This window comes from Mesitornis unicolor, unplaced genomic scaffold (assembly GCF_000695765.1).
Source record: "Mesitornis unicolor isolate BGI_N332 unplaced genomic scaffold, ASM69576v1 scaffold29258, whole genome shotgun sequence".
NCBI lineage: Eukaryota > Metazoa > Chordata > Aves > Mesitornithiformes > Mesitornithidae > Mesitornis > Mesitornis unicolor.
Window position 1 is genome coordinate 47,048 of NW_010203542.1, and position 22,552 is coordinate 69,599.

Genomic DNA, 22,552 nt, shown 5'->3' on the forward strand with positions numbered 1-22,552 from the left:
AAACGTATTGCTGATGGGAAAGCATAATTGTAAAACAAACATAAGTAATATAAAAATCACTCTCTTTTACCGCCGCTGATTAGAGGAGTATAGCTTTCTGTCTAGAAAAACAGAGTTAAAGGTAGTATCTTTATTATGATAAATTCATGACTGAAAAAAATCTCATCCTTTCCAACACAGTCAGCGACCAATTATCAAGTTACTATGCTAAACTGAAGGCACTTGGATATTTCAAAACACAAACTGGTACCTGCAATAACCTAGAACCCATGCCTTCTTAATTCTACATTACCTAAGTAGTTGTATTTTGTTCTCTCCATATTGTGTCCTACAACTCCCAATGTGAAACTCAAAGTCCACCTTGGGAATTCTAAAAAACCAAGTAAACTCATGTCAGGAGCTTGGCAGAGAGCACACACGTCATCTGGAGAGCTGTCTGGGGAGTTGCTCTGCAGGGAACACTGCAACGGAGTTGAGTCCGAGCCCCCCTGCCGATTCTGAACCTACCATGGCATTCAGTTCTTTATGGACTGGATGTTCAGTTCAACATATCTGCAGTGTCTAGTGAGAACAAAACAGACCAGAGACCGATTTATGCTCAAAGACTAGAGTCAACAAAACCTCCTCTTAGACCCAGCATTTTATGCTTATTTTTTCAATAAATTAGCCCTTCAAAACAGGAAAGGATGAGAATAGAGTTAGAGTATCCAATCTAGACATTAGGATATTATTTTGAGAGGCAGGAGAAGTGAGTTTGAAACACCACTGCATGTGGAGGTCTCTCAGTTCTTGGCCAAGCAGTCTTGTCACTGAACAGTAAAACAGGCACATCCACATCCTTCAGTTTCAGTTTAAAACTAAACCAGTTCCATTTTAGAAGGGGCCTTACCCTTTGATGGTGTGCAAGGTTTTGAGATGGCTAATGTAGCTGGTTATTCCTACCACATATCAGCGTCTAACCAGGGAGAGGCCAGAACCCCACTGCTTAGACCGAGCAATTCAGAATATGTACAGAATTAGCCCTTCAACATGCCCAAGGATTCTCTCATGTCAAAAGGAGGTGTCTCATGACATAAGGAGGTGACTGTAGGCGTGATCTGAAATACAGTTTTGGACTTCAATGGAAGTCCAACATAGAAGGCCTGTTTGGAATCTGGTCATGGGTCTACTGGAAAAGTCGAATAATATCTAAACTGAAACTTACTGTTTTAAGGTTACGGCTGTAAGTCTAGTTCTAGTTCTTTTCCTGAGGAATATCACCTGCAAGTGAGCAGTCATCTCCTTCCTGCACTGCCTCCCATGTGTTCGTTGTACTAAAACTGCTACTCCCTTCAGCTGGAGCACAGATGCCCACAGCATTTTAGTAGGATGAAACAGCTTCAACTGAATGTTAATTCCTGCCAAGCAGCACAGCTCCCTGCTCAACTCCTGCCCCTGAAATATTACTCTCTTGGCTGGCACTCTCTTCTCAAGTCTGCTGCTTCAGGAAGGCTATCAGCAGTCTTGCAGAGACTATCAACCCTCTCTTAATGGACCTTAACCTCAGTCAAGGCTCACCACAAGGGAGCCAGAGTTCCCCAGAACCAGAAAGTCAACTCTCCCAATGTCTCTTGCCAGGACTCTAGACTAAAATGCCATAGACAGCTTCTCCAACCATGTCCCCACCGCTGCTATCTTGACTGCATAGTTTCCTTAGGAGGGTCTCCTAAGCCACAGCTTTTCACCTAGCCCAGCATTAGCACCTGCTTTTCACCTACTCTCAAATTGTACCTGCTCCAAAGTACAGCCTTGACACTACCAGACCTACATAGAAAAAGCAAACTACTGTCATCTGGTCAACCAAAATGCCCTTTCTCATGGCTTGCAAGCCTCTCCCTCTTTACTAAAGTTGCTTAGCAAGCTACATACTGTGCATAAAACTGCCTTGTGGGTTGGAATTGGCCTGTAAGCCACAGCTTACCAGCCTTATCTTAAATCATTAACATAAACAATAACATGATTTATAAGCTGGGTATCTAAACACTCTGAATTTTTACCATTCCATTTAACAAGCAATATACCAGATTCCTGTTCCACAGTCAGCACAGATCTTCACCCTCCCCCCACACTCCCTGAATCATCTGCCCAAGAGCTGCTGCACTGTAACCTGAAAAATAACACAATCTGTTTTCCTACAGATTTCTATCCTATGTCATTCCCCCCTACAATGAGATGGTTGTTCTCCTCCTACTCCTTTACAATGCCCTCGATCAGAACTCTTCTAGAGTTGAAACTGTTTCAATGGGACTAACGGTGCCAAAATTCTGGGTGAAGCAAGCAACTAAATGAACATTCATATGGACAAACAGACATCCAGCACTGTTGTGTAGAACTCATAAAGTACATTTGGCAGCTGTGTATCAATGACATTAACTACTCATTAGGGAAACTGGTGTCCCCCCACAACGACCTATACTGTAAAAATCTGAGGTTGAACTGACATGTGTGAGTAAAAAAGCTATCCAAGTGCCTGCTTCCAGAAGCAGACCCTGGGCAGGAACAAGGAAATTATTAAGGGCACTCTTACCTACCATTATGTGACATTCCAACTGAAAGGCACTTTTGAAAACGACAGTATTGGCACTTATTACGATTTTTTTTCTGAATTTTGCAGTTGCGATCACATTTATCATAGATGAGTTTTAATCGAATTGTTCTTCTAAAAAAACCCTATAAAAAGTTTGAGAGAACAATATGTAATGTTAAAGAATGTTGAGTACTAAACTTCAGTCATACAGGTAATTAAATTTTCCTTTTATTGTTTACTGATGTCATTAACAAAACCATATGCAAAGTGTTACCTGTCCAAAGGTAAGAATCTCCTGTGCTACCCAGTGAAGTGGTGTGTATGAAGGCATGTACAGAATGGGAAACACAAGAGGATGGAGAAAGCCCTCTTTCTTGGGAGAAGACTAAGAGCCCAGAGTACCTGAGTAGATCTGCTCTTAAGGATTAAGCAAAACAGTCACATACTGCTTTTGTACGTGTTCTCTCAGTGTCCCCTGTCAGAAACAACCGTCACCTTTCCTACGTGTAAGTTCCACAGACACAGATTTAACACATCTTTTCTTCATCCAGCAAATGTGAGAGGCATGACAGTATAGAAAAAGCCAAAGACACAAAAATAAGCATTACAGAAAAGCCTATAACTCAACAGATCTTACCGTGATGTCCTCATACTGCAATGGAATGCTAGTCTCATACTATGAGGTCATAGTGTTAGCAAAATTTTTAGAGATATTGCGACATTTTGTTTCACGTGACATAATAACAAGTGGGACACATCCGACTATGAACTGGCTCCTTGTCTCTAATAGGGATTCTAGAATTATTCCATAAGATTTATATTTGAATTATCATCTTCTGACACTGAGCATGAGAGAAAAATGTGCGGATACACAATTGTTTCTATCACCTTATGCTGTCATTTAGAAAAAAAATAATAGGAAAACTAAAACGTTAGAAGGAAAACGAAAATAATTCTATAATTCCTGGGCCATATCATCACAAAAATTATGCAATAACAACATTAATTTGCCCCAGAGACACGCACTTGCCCCAAAACTACAAGAGGTACAGTACTAAGTGATTCAGGCAGAATGTGATGGAGATAAGAAATTCAGGATTTGCTACTGTCATAATGGAAATGTAGCGTATTCGCATGCTTCTCACAGCCATACTCCCAACACAAATAAAACACTAGTGGAGCAAGCAGGCTTTGACTTTTAGTCACAGTTTAGTGGTTTAAGTTGTTTTAGTGTTTAACTAACTATACCTAGAAAAGTAGCATTAAAATTACGATTGTGAGTTGCCCCTGCTTGATGAAGGTCTGGTATTGAGTTACGGTATCTGATCAATTTATTTCAGAAAAAAGATCACAGATATATTTATTATTTAAATAATTGTAATGGCTAGAATTATATTAATTAAACATTTATGGAACAAATGTTTATCTTCATATAACCCTGTAAATAAAGCAACATGATTTAGATTCTTAAGAAGAAAATTACAACTGTACCTTACAACCTTCACAAGCATGTACTCCGTAATGGTAGCCTGAGGCTTTATCACCACAAATTCTACATTCAATGTTTAATGCTCCACTGGGTGATTCATCTATGCTACCTGGAGCTGTGGCAAAATTAATGGATGAAGGACTGGATGCTGGTGAAAGGGTGTCTAAAAGAAAAAGGAACACTTCATAAATAATATACTATCAAGATTGACACAATTGCTATACTAAATCCACACAAAAATGAGCTTATTCTATAGAATAACCATGAGTTAACAGTCATTAAGTGAACTAATAATTTGGCTATAAGTTTTTGAAAAATAACTAATATTTATATTAACAGTGCAAACACAGACAACATACAGGGTGTACCCTGCTAATTTTGATGAGACATAGAATGTTAACAAACAAAAGCCTTACCAAAGTAACCCTGGTATCAAGAACCGAAAGGGTGATAATGATTCTCAGGATTCAATAAATATGCATCACACAATGTAAGAGAAAAATCAAGCTTTTTCAGATTTTCCTGTGTTCCATTTTTTACTTTTTTGTTTTCCAAATGTTTCTCAATTTGATGTGAACATGATTTTTTTTTTTAATCTCACAACTTAAAATAATAACTAAAAGTTACCGAATTAGTATTTCTTTTAAATCAAGGAAATTTTCTTAATCATAAAAATGCACATCTACAGTCATCACAAAACATAAATGCGAAACTGAAAAGCAGTATTCAACATGTATCTACTGCTCAAGACAAATAGTACAAAATATAAAAAGAAAAAACCCACACAAATAAATAGAACCCCCCATGACTTCAGGTGTGTATCACAATATCTGTTTGACCTGTCAATCACTCTTGTCGGAAAGGTTACTAACAGCTCATCGAGCTGTTACATCTTCTATCTTTTGTGCCGTAGCACTGAGCATCAGGATTATTGCTATGGTATGAAAAGAGACATATTCCTAGCTCACACTGACTTACACTTAAGATACACTTAAAGTCCCCTTCACTTTCGAAGACCCACTCGGAGCTTTAAATGATGATTTAAGGTGCGGCCTAAAAAAGTGGTTAGAAAACTTCTCTTTCAAAAGAATTTTCTCAAAGTGAAAGCATGCCCCTGCGCATCAGTAGAAAGGCAGAACAGATATTAAAAGGAATGTAACAAAAATGTCTGCTTCTAAAATAATCCTGCAATAGAAGCCTTGCTCAGATGTTTTACCTTTTGATTGTAATGGGGAAAGCGTTTCTGAATTGTTGTACAGTGAAATAAACTCTCCAGACATTTTACCACTAGATGAATATGTTACAAAACTAACACATTCTAACCTTTATTATTGAAATTAATATTTCCACCTTATTTAAGGAAAATATTTTCCAAGGCCAGAATTTCTTTTATCTTCCATCTTGCAGCTTGCATCACAAGACTTCAGCAAATTAATGGGTGTGTTATTTTAAAAGAAAGATTAAGAAACACTCATGAATGTAGGTCAGCAAGTATTATGTTGGAAAAAACCTTGGCACAGAACTCAGAGCCTGCATTGCCAGCACTGCCAAGCCCACAGGCATCAGAGACATCAAGAACAGCCTAAAACCCAGGATTTTTTAAAAGTGTGATTCTCATTTCTTTTTACTTGCCTTCTGGAATTTGAGCCTTAAAAGTTTACATTTTCCGTTTTTTCTAACAGCAAAACTAGAACGTTTTGCAATGCACAATGAATACTCAAATTAGAAGGATACAGCAGAAACCAATTTAAATTATTGTAGGACTTGTACAATACATGCAATTAAAAAACTTCACATCTCAGAAGGACTACGTTATAAACCCAGCACATTAAAACTTCTCCTGTAGAAGGCATCTCTCTAATGCGAAGGTCTGCAACCAAAAGGGAGCCAAATCATATTTCTACAAACATTCCTTTGAGCTGTAGTGCCAAGAGGCAAGTCTCCCTTCTCTCTTCAAAATTCACTTTTCACTCCAACCTCTTTAGCACAGAGGCACACTGCAGCTGTATGTGTGCCGGTTTTGTAAGGTAAAATAGTTATCACAGCCTGGGGATCCATTTAAAGTAAAAAACACCCAAACCAGAACATTATGTAAAACAAACAGCAAGTTAATAATAAACTGCTTCAAATGACCCTACTGCTAAAAGATTTGTAAAACCACAGTTTCAAAAGGAATACCATACCGACATTATTGCAGTGTCCCATACCACTTCAATTATTTCCATTTTGATCTCTCAAACAAAGCCTCTCACAAAGATCTTTCAACTAAAGTATATGTAATGTATTAGCACTCTGAGACTGTTACTTTAACCAGGGTAGAAGTCATTAGCTGAATGATGCTACTCTTGAGAAGGGGGAGAATAAATAAATTTTTGGCAAATATTTCACAATACTTTTCAAATACATGTGATTTGTAGAAACTTTTAAAAATCAGGAATTCCTTTAGTGCGATATTGTGACTTCCTATAGTAAGTTGTTCACTAGTAATAGTGATTTTTAAGAGTTATTTTGTAAAAGGTGTTGATACTAACGATAATTTAAAAGAGCAACTTCATGTTACAGGATTTTTTCAGTGAGATTTGTCTAATAATTTAACTTTAGCTTTAAAAATTTTCATACCATGCTAGAATCAGCTGATACATTTTTAGTTTCACTTAGTCATAAACAACAATTACTGCATTTAAAAAGTTTTTCATTTCTATCACTACGTATTTATAAAATAAAGCTTTAGGGCAAACCAAAAGTCTCTTACCTGTTATAACTGATCCATCAGATCCTGGACCATTTCCCAGTGACTGGAACTCTGTTAAACTTAAAGCTCCAGAGCTATCGTCACCTAGAGACTGAGAGAGGTCTTGAATGTTCTCCATATCTGGTAGGAACTCTCCAGATAAAGGGCTGCCGATATCATCCTCCTCCAAGGGAGTAAGGGGATACAGCTGGCTCTCAGTGTCCACCATTTTGATCAAGTAGAGCAGTCACTTAAACTTCTTTACACTGGTAAAAGAAATTTTAAAAATCCTGTATTAACAATATCAGATTATGTTTTAAAATATTTGAATCAGTTACAGCACACTGAATCCATAATTCTAATCCAATAGTGAAATATTATACAATATTCCTTTGCCTCAGAAGCTTTATGCAACATGAAACATGAACAGAAAAAAAAAAATCACCAAAATGCTTCAATATGAATTAAAGTTATCATAAGATCAGTCTGTAGATAGTTGTTTTCTCTCCTTTGCTACTAAAAGTTATATATCGTGTTTCTATAGCAGGCATTATGCACTTCCCATCAATATTATTTATAAAGACATATATATTATTTATAGAAAAATAAAAAATGTTAATATGCATATATATTATGTTTGAGCAGTCTTATGTAACAGCTTTAGGTATGTTGATTTGGTCCTCTGTTCTCATCTCAAATTTTTGGCTTATGACACAAAATACTTACACTAAAATCTTTGCAGAAGCGGACTGAACTAATACTTTTTCACCTACTTTGGTCAAAGAATACCTTCAGCAAGGGTGCTCCAACATATACAATCTAATATATCTGTAATTCCTAGAGTTAGTTTTATTTCCTACGGCAAAACAAGTTTATTTAGTTGCCTTCAAAACTAGCCACCAGTGTCATCAGCTTTGAGTAACGGCACGGATTCCTAAGAAAATGTTACAAATTTTAATTCTTCTTCTATTGACTTGTCAGGTAAGGAATCAGTAAATGTACTGCAGAATGTTACTGCTGCTGCACAGATACACTTCTGCTAAAAGAAACTCAACTTTTACACCGAGTAACTAATACTTGCGTTATACTCAGGATGCGTACAAAGTCATAGTGCTGCAGTCCATGCCATGAATATGCACGGGTGTTTAGAGAAACTCGGACTGTTACTGTGGTTACTTCTCAGTGCTGGCCTTTGCAAAGAACATGTGTTCACTGCAGTTTATTGTGAAGCTTGGAACTGCCAATAACTGCCTACATGGGGATAGACAAATGCTGATTTTACAATAGAAGTACTGTGCTATGATTTAAAAAAAAAAAAGAAAATCTTTCTTGATGTTATTTAAAGTTTCAAATACTAACTAGTTTGATTCCTATGACGCTAAACATTTTATACAAAGAAATCAATACTCCTCCTCTATCCATGACAGGTTCATCCTATGAAAAACAGGCATTTATTCTGAAGAAAATATGTAATTTATTGGCTTTGTAATTGACCAAAAGGGTACAGTTAGAAGTAATACAAAGTGCTGACTGCTGCTTTGCATGCTAATGACAAAAGAAAGCCATCACTTATATTTGGTTATATAAAAACAACTTCAGATAGTTTTGAAGTGAGATATCTACAATCAGGCCTTTTACCCCAGTCTGATGGAAAAAGTCTGCCTTCAATTATATTTGCATAACAAAGTATCACACACATGAAACTGAGGGCAGAATAACCTACTCTGAAGGTAACTAAAGGTTATGCTTGTAACAACCTCCAGTGTGCACACCGTTTTCAAATGATTTATTTTTCAGGTGTCTGTATCACTGCGTTCTCCTACTTCTTTCTGCTATTTCATGGAATACCAATGATGCACATGTATCACTCCTATAGTGTTTCCAAACAAACAATTAAAAAAAGGGTATTCCATAAGGCATTCTATTCCACAATTTGCATCCTCCCAGCTAATCAATGTTATCTAAAGTATATACATTAGAGTAGGCAAAACTTTCCTTTGTTTTTCAGAGTGCCTACATTTTTCAGTTGTGGTATCAAATGGCTGTAGTGGTACATCCTATGTACCCATTATTCATTTTTAGCCCAGTAAATAGACATAAAAATGGTAACCCCTCAGATATAAGAGATTGAAATTGCAGTGTAATCATAAACTCTGATGATTAGAGCAAAACAACATGTTTTATATATCTTGGGCAATTACAGTATTTAGCTTGTGGAACATTTTTTCCAACCCAAATACCAATGTAGAGAAAAGATATAGATTTCCTCCCCCTCCGCCAGTGAAAGAGCTTACCATGTACCTGGAAGGACTGAGCTAAAGGAGAAGCAGACACAAACACATAGCAACATCCAGAGCTTCTACTCCTTTTACTCAGTTCACACACTAAAATTGAGTCACGAAATTAAACACCAAAGATTTCAGGATCTGTCCAGCATAACTGAGCTGGCAAAGTTATCAGATAGTTCACTGTATTTTGACTATTAAAACTAAGCCAAATACAACAGACAGTTCTGAAGGCTGGAGACAGAAAAGAATCGCAAATTATAAGAATCATATCTCTAAATATCTGATGTTATAAAACAAACAAAATAGAATTCTACTCTCCCTTCCTGAATAGGGAAAAAAAAACCAACAGATGCTGTCACTATTATTCACTTGCCATCTCCCACTACAAGGACCCTTAGTAAAGATCTATTTACTCAATTTCTTCAAAACAGGATAGTTTTTTATAGAAAATGAAAAATATGTTCTACATCACCCGGTGTAGCAAATAAGAATATCTAGGAGACTAAGCATGGGAATTTAGTCACGATTTCTAATACCAGTTATAGATGAAAGGTATGTTACTGTTGATTTTGCTTGGATGTGCCACATTGCTACTCTATCACTATGCACAGCTTGGCTGTATTTAAAAGTAACAGTCAAATTAAGTTATCCAATTTGATATATTAAATACTCATTAGGACACTGTGCCAGATTGCCAGCACTGTAATAGAACATTTATAAGCCACATAAGTTTCCATGCACATCTCAACTTCTTTCTGAAGGGATCAGTTGAAAGGCTGGTGCAGCTTTTATTTTAACAGCATCCAAGCAATACTGATTGTGATGCCTAATTATTTCACAATATAACAAAACATTATATCGGAAAACTGAAACAAAGTAACTTCTTGCACGTAGAGAACTGAGATGTAATTGCTATCAGTTACAGTTCCTACAGAATTTCCACAACCTGAAACTATTTAGTAAAATAAATTCCAACTGTCACTTTTTTAAAAAGCTCAACAGTTCTCCTGTCCCCAGGAACCACCTTAGTTTCTCTTATAAATTCTACTGGCTTGTAACCTGACAAAATGCATAAGCCTGGCAGAAGATATAAAACAGAAATTAAAATAATTGTAACATACATGACCTTAGTTACTGAAGAAAAAAAAATCATCAGAAACTATCTGAATGAGGACTCTAAATAAGACTACATAAAGAAAAAACAATTTACCTAATGCTTTAGGACTGTACAGTCACACACCAAAGGAAAACAGCACAAATTACTGTAGATTACCTGATAAACATTTTATTGCTAAACCATCTTCATGTACTTAGAACAACGTTTCCAATCTCATGAAGACTCAAGATGCCGAGCTGCAGTTGCAGAGTGCCTTAAAACATTACTTTCAAAAGGATGAACAAAGAATCAACTGCAAACATTTCTGGTTAACATCGTCTGTTATTCTCTGCCAATACCTTCAATTATGAGTATCTTTCTACAGTTTCTCTGTTGAGGCAGCATGAACCAGCTCAGTAACACCTACAACTAACTGCTGTTCACTGTTAGTTATCTAAAAGAGTCCAAAACATTACATTCAAAACCCGCCTGGACGCCTTCCTGTGCAACCTCATCTAGGTGTTCCTGCTCCGGCAGGGGGATTGGACTAGATGATCTTTTGAGGTCCCTTCCAATCCCTAACGTTCTGTGATTCTGTGATTATACATCTGATATCCCTGATGTAACTGCAATACACTCAAGCTGAGAAACAAAAAGACACTTTTATGTCTTTTATTTGTGAAAACAAAGTTAAATTGTTATCCCTGTAACGTAGCTATGTAGTGATGAGGGAAGAGAATATAAAACCTTGCCATACATTGTTTTTGTAATGATAGTTGAGTATAATGACAACTGTTCTCCAGCAATCCAAAAGAGACTACAGAATTTGTCTCCCTAAGGAGCCATCAACAAAAAAGGAAGAAAGGAATGGCAGAGCATATGATTGGCACTGCTCCCCCAGTGTGCTCTTCATGAGGTTGTCCCAGGCTCAAACAGCTGTTCATGGCACAGAAACATTATATCCCTCTGCAGATACGGAGCACCAGTACTCTGCCCCAGGACAGCTGGGAAGGTTCCAGGAGGCACTAGGCTCCTAGAACCCAACGTTACTTCAAGTGCCCTACTACGCCACGTACATCTCTCCAAGTCTGACTTCTTCATCCAGCATAAGTATTTTTAAAAGATTAAGTGAACACTGAAGGCTACCTTGAAACAAAATAGGTATTATTTGACAGGAAAGCAAAGGAAAGCCTTGATAGCTAAACTCTGACAACTCTGGCAACAGCTCTTTCAGCAGTATGTCGGGTATTGCCCAAATTGCACCCTACTTTTCCACATTTACAGTAAATATTTAAAATTCAGCAGTCTTTTTAGCTGACTTTATATGAGAACAGCCTAACAGCTAGTGAAACATAAATGAAGGGCTTATTGTTTTAACTATTAAATTACATACCCTTTTGTACTTTCAAACACTACTGGTAAATTACAGCTGCTTAATCATTATGGCTTTTGTCAATGATTAACTACCTACCTTAGCAAGCATAGCCATTACATAACCATTTCTGAAGAGTCTAAATATACTAATATCTTTGTTACTGAAAATGTTACAATTATTTTTTTTCATAAGCACAGAAAACCTTTAAGTAAAATGTTTAGTATTCATGCAGTTAAACATTTGCCTTCTGTCTTCTCTATATTTTGTGCATGTTTACACATGCATATGCGTTCATTGGCAGGTTTCACTTAATATGCATTGATCCTTGCCTGTACAAAAATAAAGTTTCTAAGACAAAGAGTAATGAATATGAAGTTCATTTAATTAGTATTCACAGAGAATATTTTGCTTTACAAAAAAAGCTGTACATATTATAACAGTAGATGCAGTAGTCGTAGTGTGATGGTTCCACTCAAGCATCTGTGCAAGTCTCAATATTTCTTCTTACTCTTAAGATTTTTAGAAGAATTCTGTGCCACAAAGACATTGGCAGAAGTTTTTCTCAGTTTCCCATACAATATTTTAGTCTGCATACCCCCTTACCTACACTCACATTCAGACACGCACAAAGTGAACTGAAAAAAAGAGAGTATAACACAGAAAAATAATAACATAATTTCATGACATTACGGTTTTAAGGATAAATAGGTTTTACTGGTGCTCTCTCACAGCCTGTTATCTCTGAAATATGTCAGTTTTCATTAGTCCTCCTTTCCCACCACTGCACTGCAAATATCCAATGAGTAACTTACCTATAAACTTAAATCACAGTCGGATTATCAAATAAAAATACCTAATCATGCACCAATTGGTTATTTGCTCCATTTTTGGAAAGGAATGGTGGACTAAACCCCCGGCCCTTCCACATTTAATACTGGCCACACTAGGGATAATCCCTTTAAGGAAACAGGTCTCTCAGATGCAAAGGTCTCTGAGAAACAGTAACAAAGTCTGGATTTACTGCATAGACAAATTGATTGTGTAAAGGGCTTGCTTGCAAATATCAAGGTTAAAGTTGAAACTATCATTACCTCTAGGTCACTTCGAGAATGTTGTGGCTGAACACAGCATATTTAAAATATATTTATTTTAGTGACAGCAGTAAACACTTTTAGAAAACTTAGGTGCATAGGAAGAGCCTGAAATATGTAAGCTATAGAACATTTCCAATATCCTGATTCCACACATAAAAAACAACTGAAAATTGAAATAACTGAAAATAAAATTTAGCACCCAAAATATTAAGTCCCGTGTCCTATCTGGGAAAAGATGTATGTTTTCTCCTCCATCCTGTGACATTTGATTCAGTTTTCATACTTTGTAACCTTACACACTAGTAATATTTTATATTTTATGAAGTATTAAGAACATAGACAATTTACTATACATGAGATGAAAAATTTTCATGAGTCACCTCTTCATCAAGACTGACACTTGCGCTCCCCCCAAAAAAACCAAACCACCAAACAAAAAACCAAACAAAAACCCAAAACAAACCAGAAAAACTTTGTATTTTTTCTCTCTACACAGTGGTACTCCAAGATATCATACGTGACTTACAAGCATCCTCACCTTTAAAGCAAACTAAAATTCCCATATACTAATTTTGAAAAATGATACTAAAATTGCAAAGTTAAGCTCTTAAAAATTACGTAACGAAACATTCTATGTAATCTTGATTATGTTACATTATTTTTTTTAATGCGCTCTGGTAGAGTGTACATATATATACTGCACAATGTTCTTCTTTCCCCAAATCACTCCCCTTATAATTGGGTGGTGCATGAAGCAGAAGTGGAATTACACAGCTTAAAAGGCAACTTAGACTATGTTAGTCTCCAGCAGGAAAAAAGCTGTTAATTTACTGGTGAATCAAAAAGGAAGAACATTGTTTCCCTAAGAAAAAAAAGGGAGAAAAGACAATTCTCTTTCTCTGATCTGAAAGTACTTACAGAACCGCAGGAACACTAGAGAGTTTCTTGAAGGAAGGATGCAGGCCACAGGGGCAAGCCTACTGGCTTCAGAAAGTGGGGACCATGGTGAGTTTTTCTTTCCTCCCTTGAACACATTTCTCTAATTGCATCAGAAGATGCAGAGGTAGCACACTTCTACTCTCACATAGGAACAGCAAATAAAGCTTTGAAACACTGCAAGTATTTTGCTGACTGATATTAAAAGTGGCAAAATCAAATGGGAATTTTTTGGTTTGTATTACTCAGTCAAACCCAAGCAGAACTTACTGAGCCAGGCAGCAGCATTTCTTTGGTCCTAAGATTTTTCTGTCCCATTGGATTTTAAAAGACATGATCCAAAAAGAGAGAGGAAATGTGAGATTTTCTTATCAACTTCTTATTTTCTTAACAATTTTTCTCAATATATCCATATAAGTAATTGGCCGACATCATAAGCAAGTTCCTTTAAAGACAGAACTCAAACATGAATTAACATGCTCTACAAGTATGTCAGCAGTGAGAAGAGGCACAGAAGAGCAGAGTTGATTAATGACAGGTCAGGCACGAACAGTACCACACGAGCGACTGACTTGTACGTTATGCTAAGCAGAAATACTCTCCAACTAGAGGTACTCTGCCAGATTGTCAGGTGCAGATATGATTCTTCTGTTGTAGCACCAGCTCCTATTAGCCCACGAGCTGAAGCCAATGTAATGATAAGGCCAACGTGACTTACTTAGGCAAAGTGCTGTTGAGATGTCAAAATTCAGTTTATTTGTGGCAGATGCAGGACAGATGTTTTCCAGCTATACAGAAAGATATCACAATCTTGCCAGAAACTCTTGTATTATGTGATCTACGTGATACTCGGCATGCAGGTTCCCACTAGTTTAAGAAAAAACTTTGTTCTTAGAATGTTGCCGTTTTGTTACTTGTTATTTTTACTTTGAAAAAACAAGGAAGTTACTTAATAAAATTATAAAGTGTAATTTGCAAGTCAGTGCTACAAATCCACACTCTTCCTGGTGCAAACCGCTTTAAAAAGTAAGAACAGATGTAGGGCAATACTAACATAAGCGACACCTGCCATGTGGCAAGAAGAGTATTACCAACAGTAAAACAAAACATCAGGATACAAATTCTGTGGAGAATACAGACAAGGGTTGTCAAGAGGAGGTAGCCCTATTAAACATGAAAAATTCCTTACATTCAAGTGCAAAGCAGCCATAATGCAGAATCTGCAGTAATAGAAATTTAAGGCTCTAGGAACATCTGCTTAACATTTATGGCCCTCCCATACAAAAATCTAAAACCTCAGTCTGTATGATAAGACATGCAAAGTCAGCCTGAAGTGCTAGACAAAATGCTACTGCATTTCCTTATAACAGAGAACTTTGAGTTGCTTATAACTGCAGTAAATGCAAAGTTAAAAATTTAGCATTTGCACCCATACCACAACCTACAAAGACCAAAAAACCCAACATACTTCTTGAAATAATTGTTTAACACTGCTCAGCTACAAAAATTTGGGCAGATCCAACACAGAAACAGACAAAAAAAATAATAAAAACCAACAAGAAAAATCAGCCGAAGAAGAGGGGAAAGCAGAGACTGAAAAAACACAGAGAAACACATGATCAGTAAGTCACTATTCAACTACTTTGCAGTTACTAAGCCAGCTTCGATTCCTGTTGGCATTTCCCTGTAGCTTCTCTCCAAGATCTAGTGGCACAGGGTAGAAGCTACGTCATGGGCCCTGACTCTCTGAAGTGAAGTCTCGTTGCCTAGAATATATTAAAGAAAGATAAATGTCTCTGAACAGGGCCACTCATATCCCTTTTAAATGCAACGTTTCTACTATTCAGCTGCTTTCTATACCTTCATGATTATATATTCACTATTTCTTTCAATGTTTTCTTTCAGTTATGTAGCACACTCGTTATACTCTAAATAGTTCTAAAAATTATTTTTCCAAGAGTACTGTTTAAGAAGTAACTAATAACAGGACAGCAACAAAAGTATTCAGGAGGTAATTAAACTATTTATCTCCAATATCATGCCTCTCACTTTCACACAACAGATGCAACTACTAATAGGGAAAAAAATTACATAGCAGACTCTAATTTTCAGTGGACAGACATAAGAGGGGTATTCATCTCACCTAATGTCAAGCACCTCACTCACATGTTTGGGTTGAGCATAACTCAGTGGACTTTCCAGAGCCGTGACTGACCTTTGAGGCCACGACTGCACATTAAAAAGCGGTACTTTTTGATCAGATCACTTCCCTGATCCAGTTTACTGCAAAGCCTTACAAATATTTGTGCTGGCTCAATGGAGGGAGCAGAAATAAGCAGTTGGGGAGAGGGATACATGTGCTGCATGGCCAACAAACAAACGTATATGTGCAGCCTGAATCCCCTCTGAAGGACCTGATGATTGTATCAACAGGCTGGACTTGCAAAAAAGGCACTTGCATTGCCTGAAGTAAAGCAGCCATGCCTCTAACGAGAGCTGAAAACTGTTCTACAGATCAGACAGCATCTCTATTAGATTAAGCAGTACAGTCTTTTGACGGGGTCATGGAACTGTCATATAGGATGGAGAAGATCATGCACATCCTACAGTCATTCATCATCCTTTCAGCAGCAGAACTCCCACAGAAATCCAGTAAATTGAATGTACAGGCATTTTTACTCTGAATTGAAACATTCTCCAACAAATAAAATAAATAATAATTCCAGTGCTGAAAACAAGCTGAGAGTAGAATCTAACTCAAAAAAACCCCTTCGGCTGCTTGTAAAGAATAAAACAACATCCTAGCATCAAATGGCTTTCTAATGGGTAATTTTAAATTCAACAAGGTCCTCAAGAACTTGGCAACTAGGAACTCAGTTGAGAGCACTTCACATTTATACATGACTTTTAGACTGACTTTATATTAGACCAGAAAATATACTTCACTGTATTTGATCCACATTAGACTAGTCAGCCTCTAGCAGACAGAGCTCAACTTAAGATGCAAATGCCACAGTTTCAGGTTATCAGCACAATGAGATGTGAAGCCCATCTTTAAATTAGCCACTGCTAACCCTTGAACAACAGGAGCCAGATTTGACTTCATCAGCAATGAGACACAAAGGTTTTGCAACCTCTGCCTTCAGGCTTCAGAGACAAGACTTACAGGTCTATCACCTCAAGTTTACATCTACCTATTTTCTTCTCCGCTAAATGCGACCTTTCATATCCAAAATGTGAATACTTTGGTAGGTTTTGTAATTGGGAATAGGAAGACCAGACTTTTCTTTCTAATGAAAGCTGAACTGAAACTAAAGTGAGAAATATCTATATGCAAAAGATGCAGCTATATCCACAGCTATATGTCAAAGCAAAGCTTTCAAATCTCTCTTAAATCTATGTCTACTGAATCCCTTAAATTCTTGTAAAAGTTGACTTGTCAAGACTTCAGTATCAGTCAATCATAATACTAGTTAACAAACTATATAATGTTCTATTAGGGTTATTTGTAACCTGTAATATTCTCCCTCGCTTTACTATTTTCTTCAAGAAGTGTTCTTGGTGGTGTCTTTGTTGGGTTGAGATTTTTTGTTGGTTGGTTTGGTTTTGTTTGGTGGTGGGTTTTTTTGTTTGTTTGGGTTGGTTTTTTTTAAACTATAATCCAATCTGATGTCTAGATGATTCCTGACTAAACCAAGCAAGCATGGTCAAAGACTTAAGTGGAAAACTTTGTTTAAAGTCTTTAGCCTTGCTTCAGCTTTTCTTGTCAAGATGCTTAGAAAAAAAATTACAAATTGCCAGTTTTTCAGGTTTATTTCTCTATTTATCCTGTTTCCACTTTTAGAGTAAAAAATGAGCTCTGAATCAGAGAATTGGCTACAAGCTTAACCTACAGAATAAATAATATTATTATTAATGTGACATTTAAAAGAAAAAAATCAGCCTGGACAACAATATGACAGAAGTTTATTCAATTTATTACATTAGTTTTTAACACATGTAAAGCAAATATTCAGACTGGAATAATAATATCCACTATTTTTGAGGTATGACCATTGAAGAAAGTATATTTTATTAACAAAAGATTCAAAAGCACAATTGGAATTTTTTTTTCTGCAAGAAACTAAGCCATAGCAACATCTTAGTAATCACTATGTTATAGAGTACTCTGTACTCTCTGCTATGTGCTGGCTTTCAAGTTCAAATACAGTTCCAGAAGTACTACTTATAGCTCACCACAGTTTCTAATTAAAAAAATGCCACTTCGCTGTCATATAAACCTTTATGCTTGCAACACAATCTACCTTTTTCTTTTCCTCTCTCCAAAGAGTCTCCAGGTTTTGCCCTTTATCCAATGTGTTTCTATGTCGATCTCTCTTCAAGTCACTGTTATATTCCACTCAAATTATTCCATACTTGAGCAAGATGATTACATGTCAATCATAGCAGCCATAGCAGCTTGTGCTTCAAACTTTTACGGATTCTAAATCATTCATGACAACATCTAGTAGGCAATGAAGCTAAAAGAATACAGTGCTTAGCACACAGATGCTCCATGTGTTTGCTGAGCACTTACATGTGAAGGCCACAGCTACTGAAACAAACATTTGATGCATCATTTAAGAGGGTTTTCTTTACATGTACATTAAAAGCTAGGATCTGATTTAGGATTGATATTTGAACCAATGCAAGGTCACATTTGGACAAGCACGACATTTATGTATTTGCTATTTGATCCAAGATCCAAGGTCAGGTTCACACTGAGTATTTGCTATATTTTTATTACCACATTAATGAACTCAAAGCTCTCTTTACTTTCCCCATGTGTCCCAAAACTCCTTACCCAGTTAGTTGGAAGTTACCTGGTTTTTCTTAAGTTTTGTAATACTGTTCAAATGTCTGACAAGCTAATTACATAGGCCAAGATTTTTAATTAACAGTTAGGCATACCTCAACTTCAGAAATCAGTGCTCAGATTGAGGCTAAATCTGGTGGCACGCTATGTGCGGAATTAAACAGGATTTTTTTTTAAAAAAGGAACAAACAAAAAGTCCCACAAAAAATTATGTCTTAAGAACTGCATGCACATATTAGATGTCTTAAACTATTATCTTTTTATTTCTAAAAATAATAGTAAAAAAAAAATTAGAGTGGTGAAGTCAAAGTTGATTCTGATGTGTGCAGCATTTACAAACAGCCTATACATCTGCCCTAACATGCTGCTCACTGGAAACTAGATCCTCAACACTAAATTGGAATGTTGCAATAGTTTCCTTATACATTTGATCACAGCATCTCAGATTATGCAAAGTGGTTTCTCAATAATTTTATAACGATACCCTGATATTCTACAAAGACTTCATTTGTTGAAGGATAAAGATATCTGAGGGTAAAAGGCAAATACAAATTGCATTTCAGTGTGGTGACTGATTATCTCCAATATAATCAATTTTTGACGTAAATAAAATGTAAGCCCCTTGCTAAGTCTCCTGCAGAGTACATTTTGACTACATATGGTAAAAATAAACTTCAGAAGGTAACAAATTAAAGACATCTGTGCAACTAAAATTGTCAATTAAAATCATAATCTAATACATACAGAGGCAGTGCCAGGCAAAATTTTTGGCCATTGTCCATTAAACATTTTTTGTGCTATTACATAAACCTCTGTAACTCAGAAGTTTTATTTGCTCACATGCTTGATAAAAACAAACAAACAACAAAAAACCCACTACATACATGAATGTTCTATCTAGAAAGACATCATAACTTTTACAAGCAAAGCTGTCTAGTAACTCTTACTAAAAATGTGACATTCTAGACATACTATAGCTATGAAAAGAAAGAAAAACCAATTGCCACTAACTTACAGAATCAAGCAAAGACTTTGATGCACTTTCTAAAACTCTGATAATAGTTCAACAATCTTTATGGTTCATGCATATGTATGGATACCATAAAACATGTTCTTATGAGCTAGGATATAAGAATCTCTTTTATTCTATATCCACAGACTTATGTGTGGTAGCAATTGATATGAATCGTTGATAATTCCTTATTGGCAGGACTGGTAGTAACATACTCTTCAGAGCTTAGAATCCTTGCTGTGTTATAAATAAAAATACCTGCCTTAAGTTTAAATTTATAGTAAAATGAAGGATAAGAAATAATTAATTAATCTTTTGTCCTGTGAGCATATTTATTATTCGTGGATGATTTCAACCTTGCTTAGTCTTCGACAGAAGAGCAAAGGAACGTTCCTGTGACATAAATACTGCAACTGGATACAACCTAATTCAAGGTCACATATTATATATAATAATAACATATTATTACTCTGCAACATAATCTAATATTGCATGGATACCAAGTAATTTTGAGTTTGTTGACTGGTAACAAAATTTTTGAAGTTGTATATAATTTTGTGAGTTTAAAAACCATCATAAAAGTTTGAGAGCATTAAGTTGTGACAGTACACAAATTTGAAAGCTAAAATTCATATCATGTTTTACTACTACCAACATAAAAACACAGGGAAAGGACAACTTTAGAAGAAGAAATAAAGAAGCTTTAAATATATTTATGAGCAAATCAATAGAAGTAACATTTTTTTACCACTGTCATTCCATGTTGTCCTATCAAGTCTCCCTGCTCTTTTCCCTTACCACCACCTTTACAGTTCCCCCTCCCCACACAACGTCCCTGAACTCCTGACTATGCAAACAGCAAATGTGCTGTAGCCGGTTCAGAGCTGCATGTTGCAACTGGCTCGCTGGTGCTCCTATGCTGATTGGCAATTGAGAGGCCAAACAGAGCAGATAATTGTTGAATTCCTATTGCATCATTTCCTCAGTAGGGTCAATAATGTGTTTTCCTTTCTTCTTTCCAGTTACCAACTTTCATAAAAACTACAGAACTTCAACACCTTTGCAACCACTACTCCTCTTCTGTCAAATTTGACAAGACTTGCAGGTTCAAAATTGTTGGGTGGGGGAAGAAGACAGCAGACCTGCATATAGCCGACTTTCTTAGGTAACTTGACTAAAAGAGATGAGAAAACACTCCTGAAAACAGTTTTCAGCATAGCAGTTTTGGAATATAACTCTCTTCTGGACTTTTGCCTCTCCTATTTTGTTTTCTCAATCATAGAATGGGTGCCTAAAGTTATGTCAGCACTTGGAGTATTCTACAGTTTTCCAGGGTCCCTCTCTTTAACTCCTAATTGCATACTTTATTAAGAAAAAGATAATTGGCTGTCCTTGAAATAGTGGTTAAATATTCACTTTGGCTGAGGATTTCTGACCTGTGGGCAAAAATACTAGTTCTTACAGACATCTTAATGGCAACATTCTTCCTGAACAAAGAACTGTTGTTTTAGAACAAGACTTCTAATCTAAAAGAGAAGGAAAAAAAGAAAAAGATACCTTAAATTAAAATTACTTAATGCAAGAAGTTGAAAGATTATGCGGACTATTTAGCATATTGATTTAAGATGGCGAAAAGCTTCACTTGAATCTTACCTGCCATAACCTAGGCCTTGCAATCCCTCTTTTTTAGAGCACCTAGTCAGACACAACTTCTTCACCTGGCAAACTCTCAAATTCTGCCACTCTGATGCCATTACACAGGTCCTACTAAGAACAACTGACATAAAAACCCCACAACTTTGCATCTGTACATTACTACAATTGCTCTCCTACTTAGGACCAGCACTCCTTTAAAAGCAATGTGAATCACAGAATCACAGAATATTCAGAGTTGGAAGGTACCTCGAAAGATCATCCAGTCCAACCCACCTGCCAGAGCAGGATCACCTAGACTAGGTTGCACAGGAACACGTCCAGACGGGTTTTGAAAGTCTCCAGAGAAGGAGAAGTGAAGCCTCTGAGTTTTCTCTTTTCATTTACAGCTTAAGCTTACACATCTAAGCTCGGTCTCCCGGTTTTGGCTTGGGACAAAAGTCCAGTTACTTTGGTATCTGATGCGGCAACTTTTGCTTCAAAGATAAACAAAAACAATAAAATACTTTTCTGCCTCAAGTATACCTCCTTTTCAGTCTCCAGCACTCTCCTCATCCCCAAATCTCAGGTTTCAGTTTCAGCTTTACCCTGGCACACTCAGCTTCAATACTCTTTCAGCTGTCTTACCCCTCTCTTTCATAAACTATGTCAACCCATCCTCAAATCACCTCCTTCTTCCCCTTGGGTCCTCCAGTAGCCTGCACAGCTGCACTCTTCTCACCATCTGCAACCCCTTGCATGATTCATCACCAAACATAACAGACCATGATTATTCACTATTTGAAAAGCTACAGTGGAATTTACATCTGTTTCTGGAAGAGATTCAAGAAGCCTGAATTTGCCTTCTTACAGAGAACACCACCACTGTGTATTTTCAATGGTTTTATTTCACTGATAAACTTTATCCGCTTGCCCAGACATAATAACAAGACATATTTAATAAACTAAATTCAGCTTAACAGGATTTATATCCTATAAAAGAAAATTACCCTCGGACAAGATATTACAGATTTAGGCCCCTTCTGCTTGGAAGTGTCTTTTAGAAAATTAATTGAGTAATCCTAATGGGCTAGCTTTCACACATTTCTACCAGTAAACAAAAATCCAATGTCTTCTATAAACAGCACTTGGAGTTGTGTAGTTTACTTTTTCTTCTGTGTACTACAATTTTTCTCATTCCTTCAAAGTATTTTTATAGGTTCTTGTTGCTCAGCTATTACATTTAAATAAATAAATAAATAAAACCTACTAAAAATAAACTAACTTTGATTTAATGGCATGCCACTACTCAGAGTGCCCAGAGTGGAATGTGAAACAAAATTCTTTCAGTTTTTGTTGTTGTTGTTTTGTTAAGGTAAAGGCCCTCTGTTTTGTTCTGGTAATTTATAAATTTCTACCTTAAATAAGTTTTCTTTGTGACAAATGCAACACACAAACACAAAGTTTACACTGAATTA

At 36.4% G+C, this 22,552-nt stretch overlaps 1 protein-coding gene across 1 annotated transcript in view; it reads right to left on the minus strand.

The window, feature by feature from the left end:
* PPARA (peroxisome proliferator-activated receptor alpha) overlaps window positions 1-7,015 on the minus strand; it is a 12,716-nt gene extending 5,701 nt beyond the window's left edge. Inside the window, exons 1-4 of the mRNA XM_010190729.1 lie at window positions 6,808-7,015; window positions 4,058-4,218; window positions 2,571-2,709; window positions 1,398-1,413 (exon numbers count right to left, since the gene is read on the minus strand). Of these exons, the coding sequence (XP_010189031.1) occupies window positions 1,398-1,413; window positions 2,571-2,709; window positions 4,058-4,218; window positions 6,808-7,015 (524 nt within the window). The remainder of the gene's footprint in view (window positions 1-1,397; window positions 1,414-2,570; window positions 2,710-4,057; window positions 4,219-6,807) is intronic.
* Window positions 7,016-22,552: the final 15,537 nt, after the last annotated feature.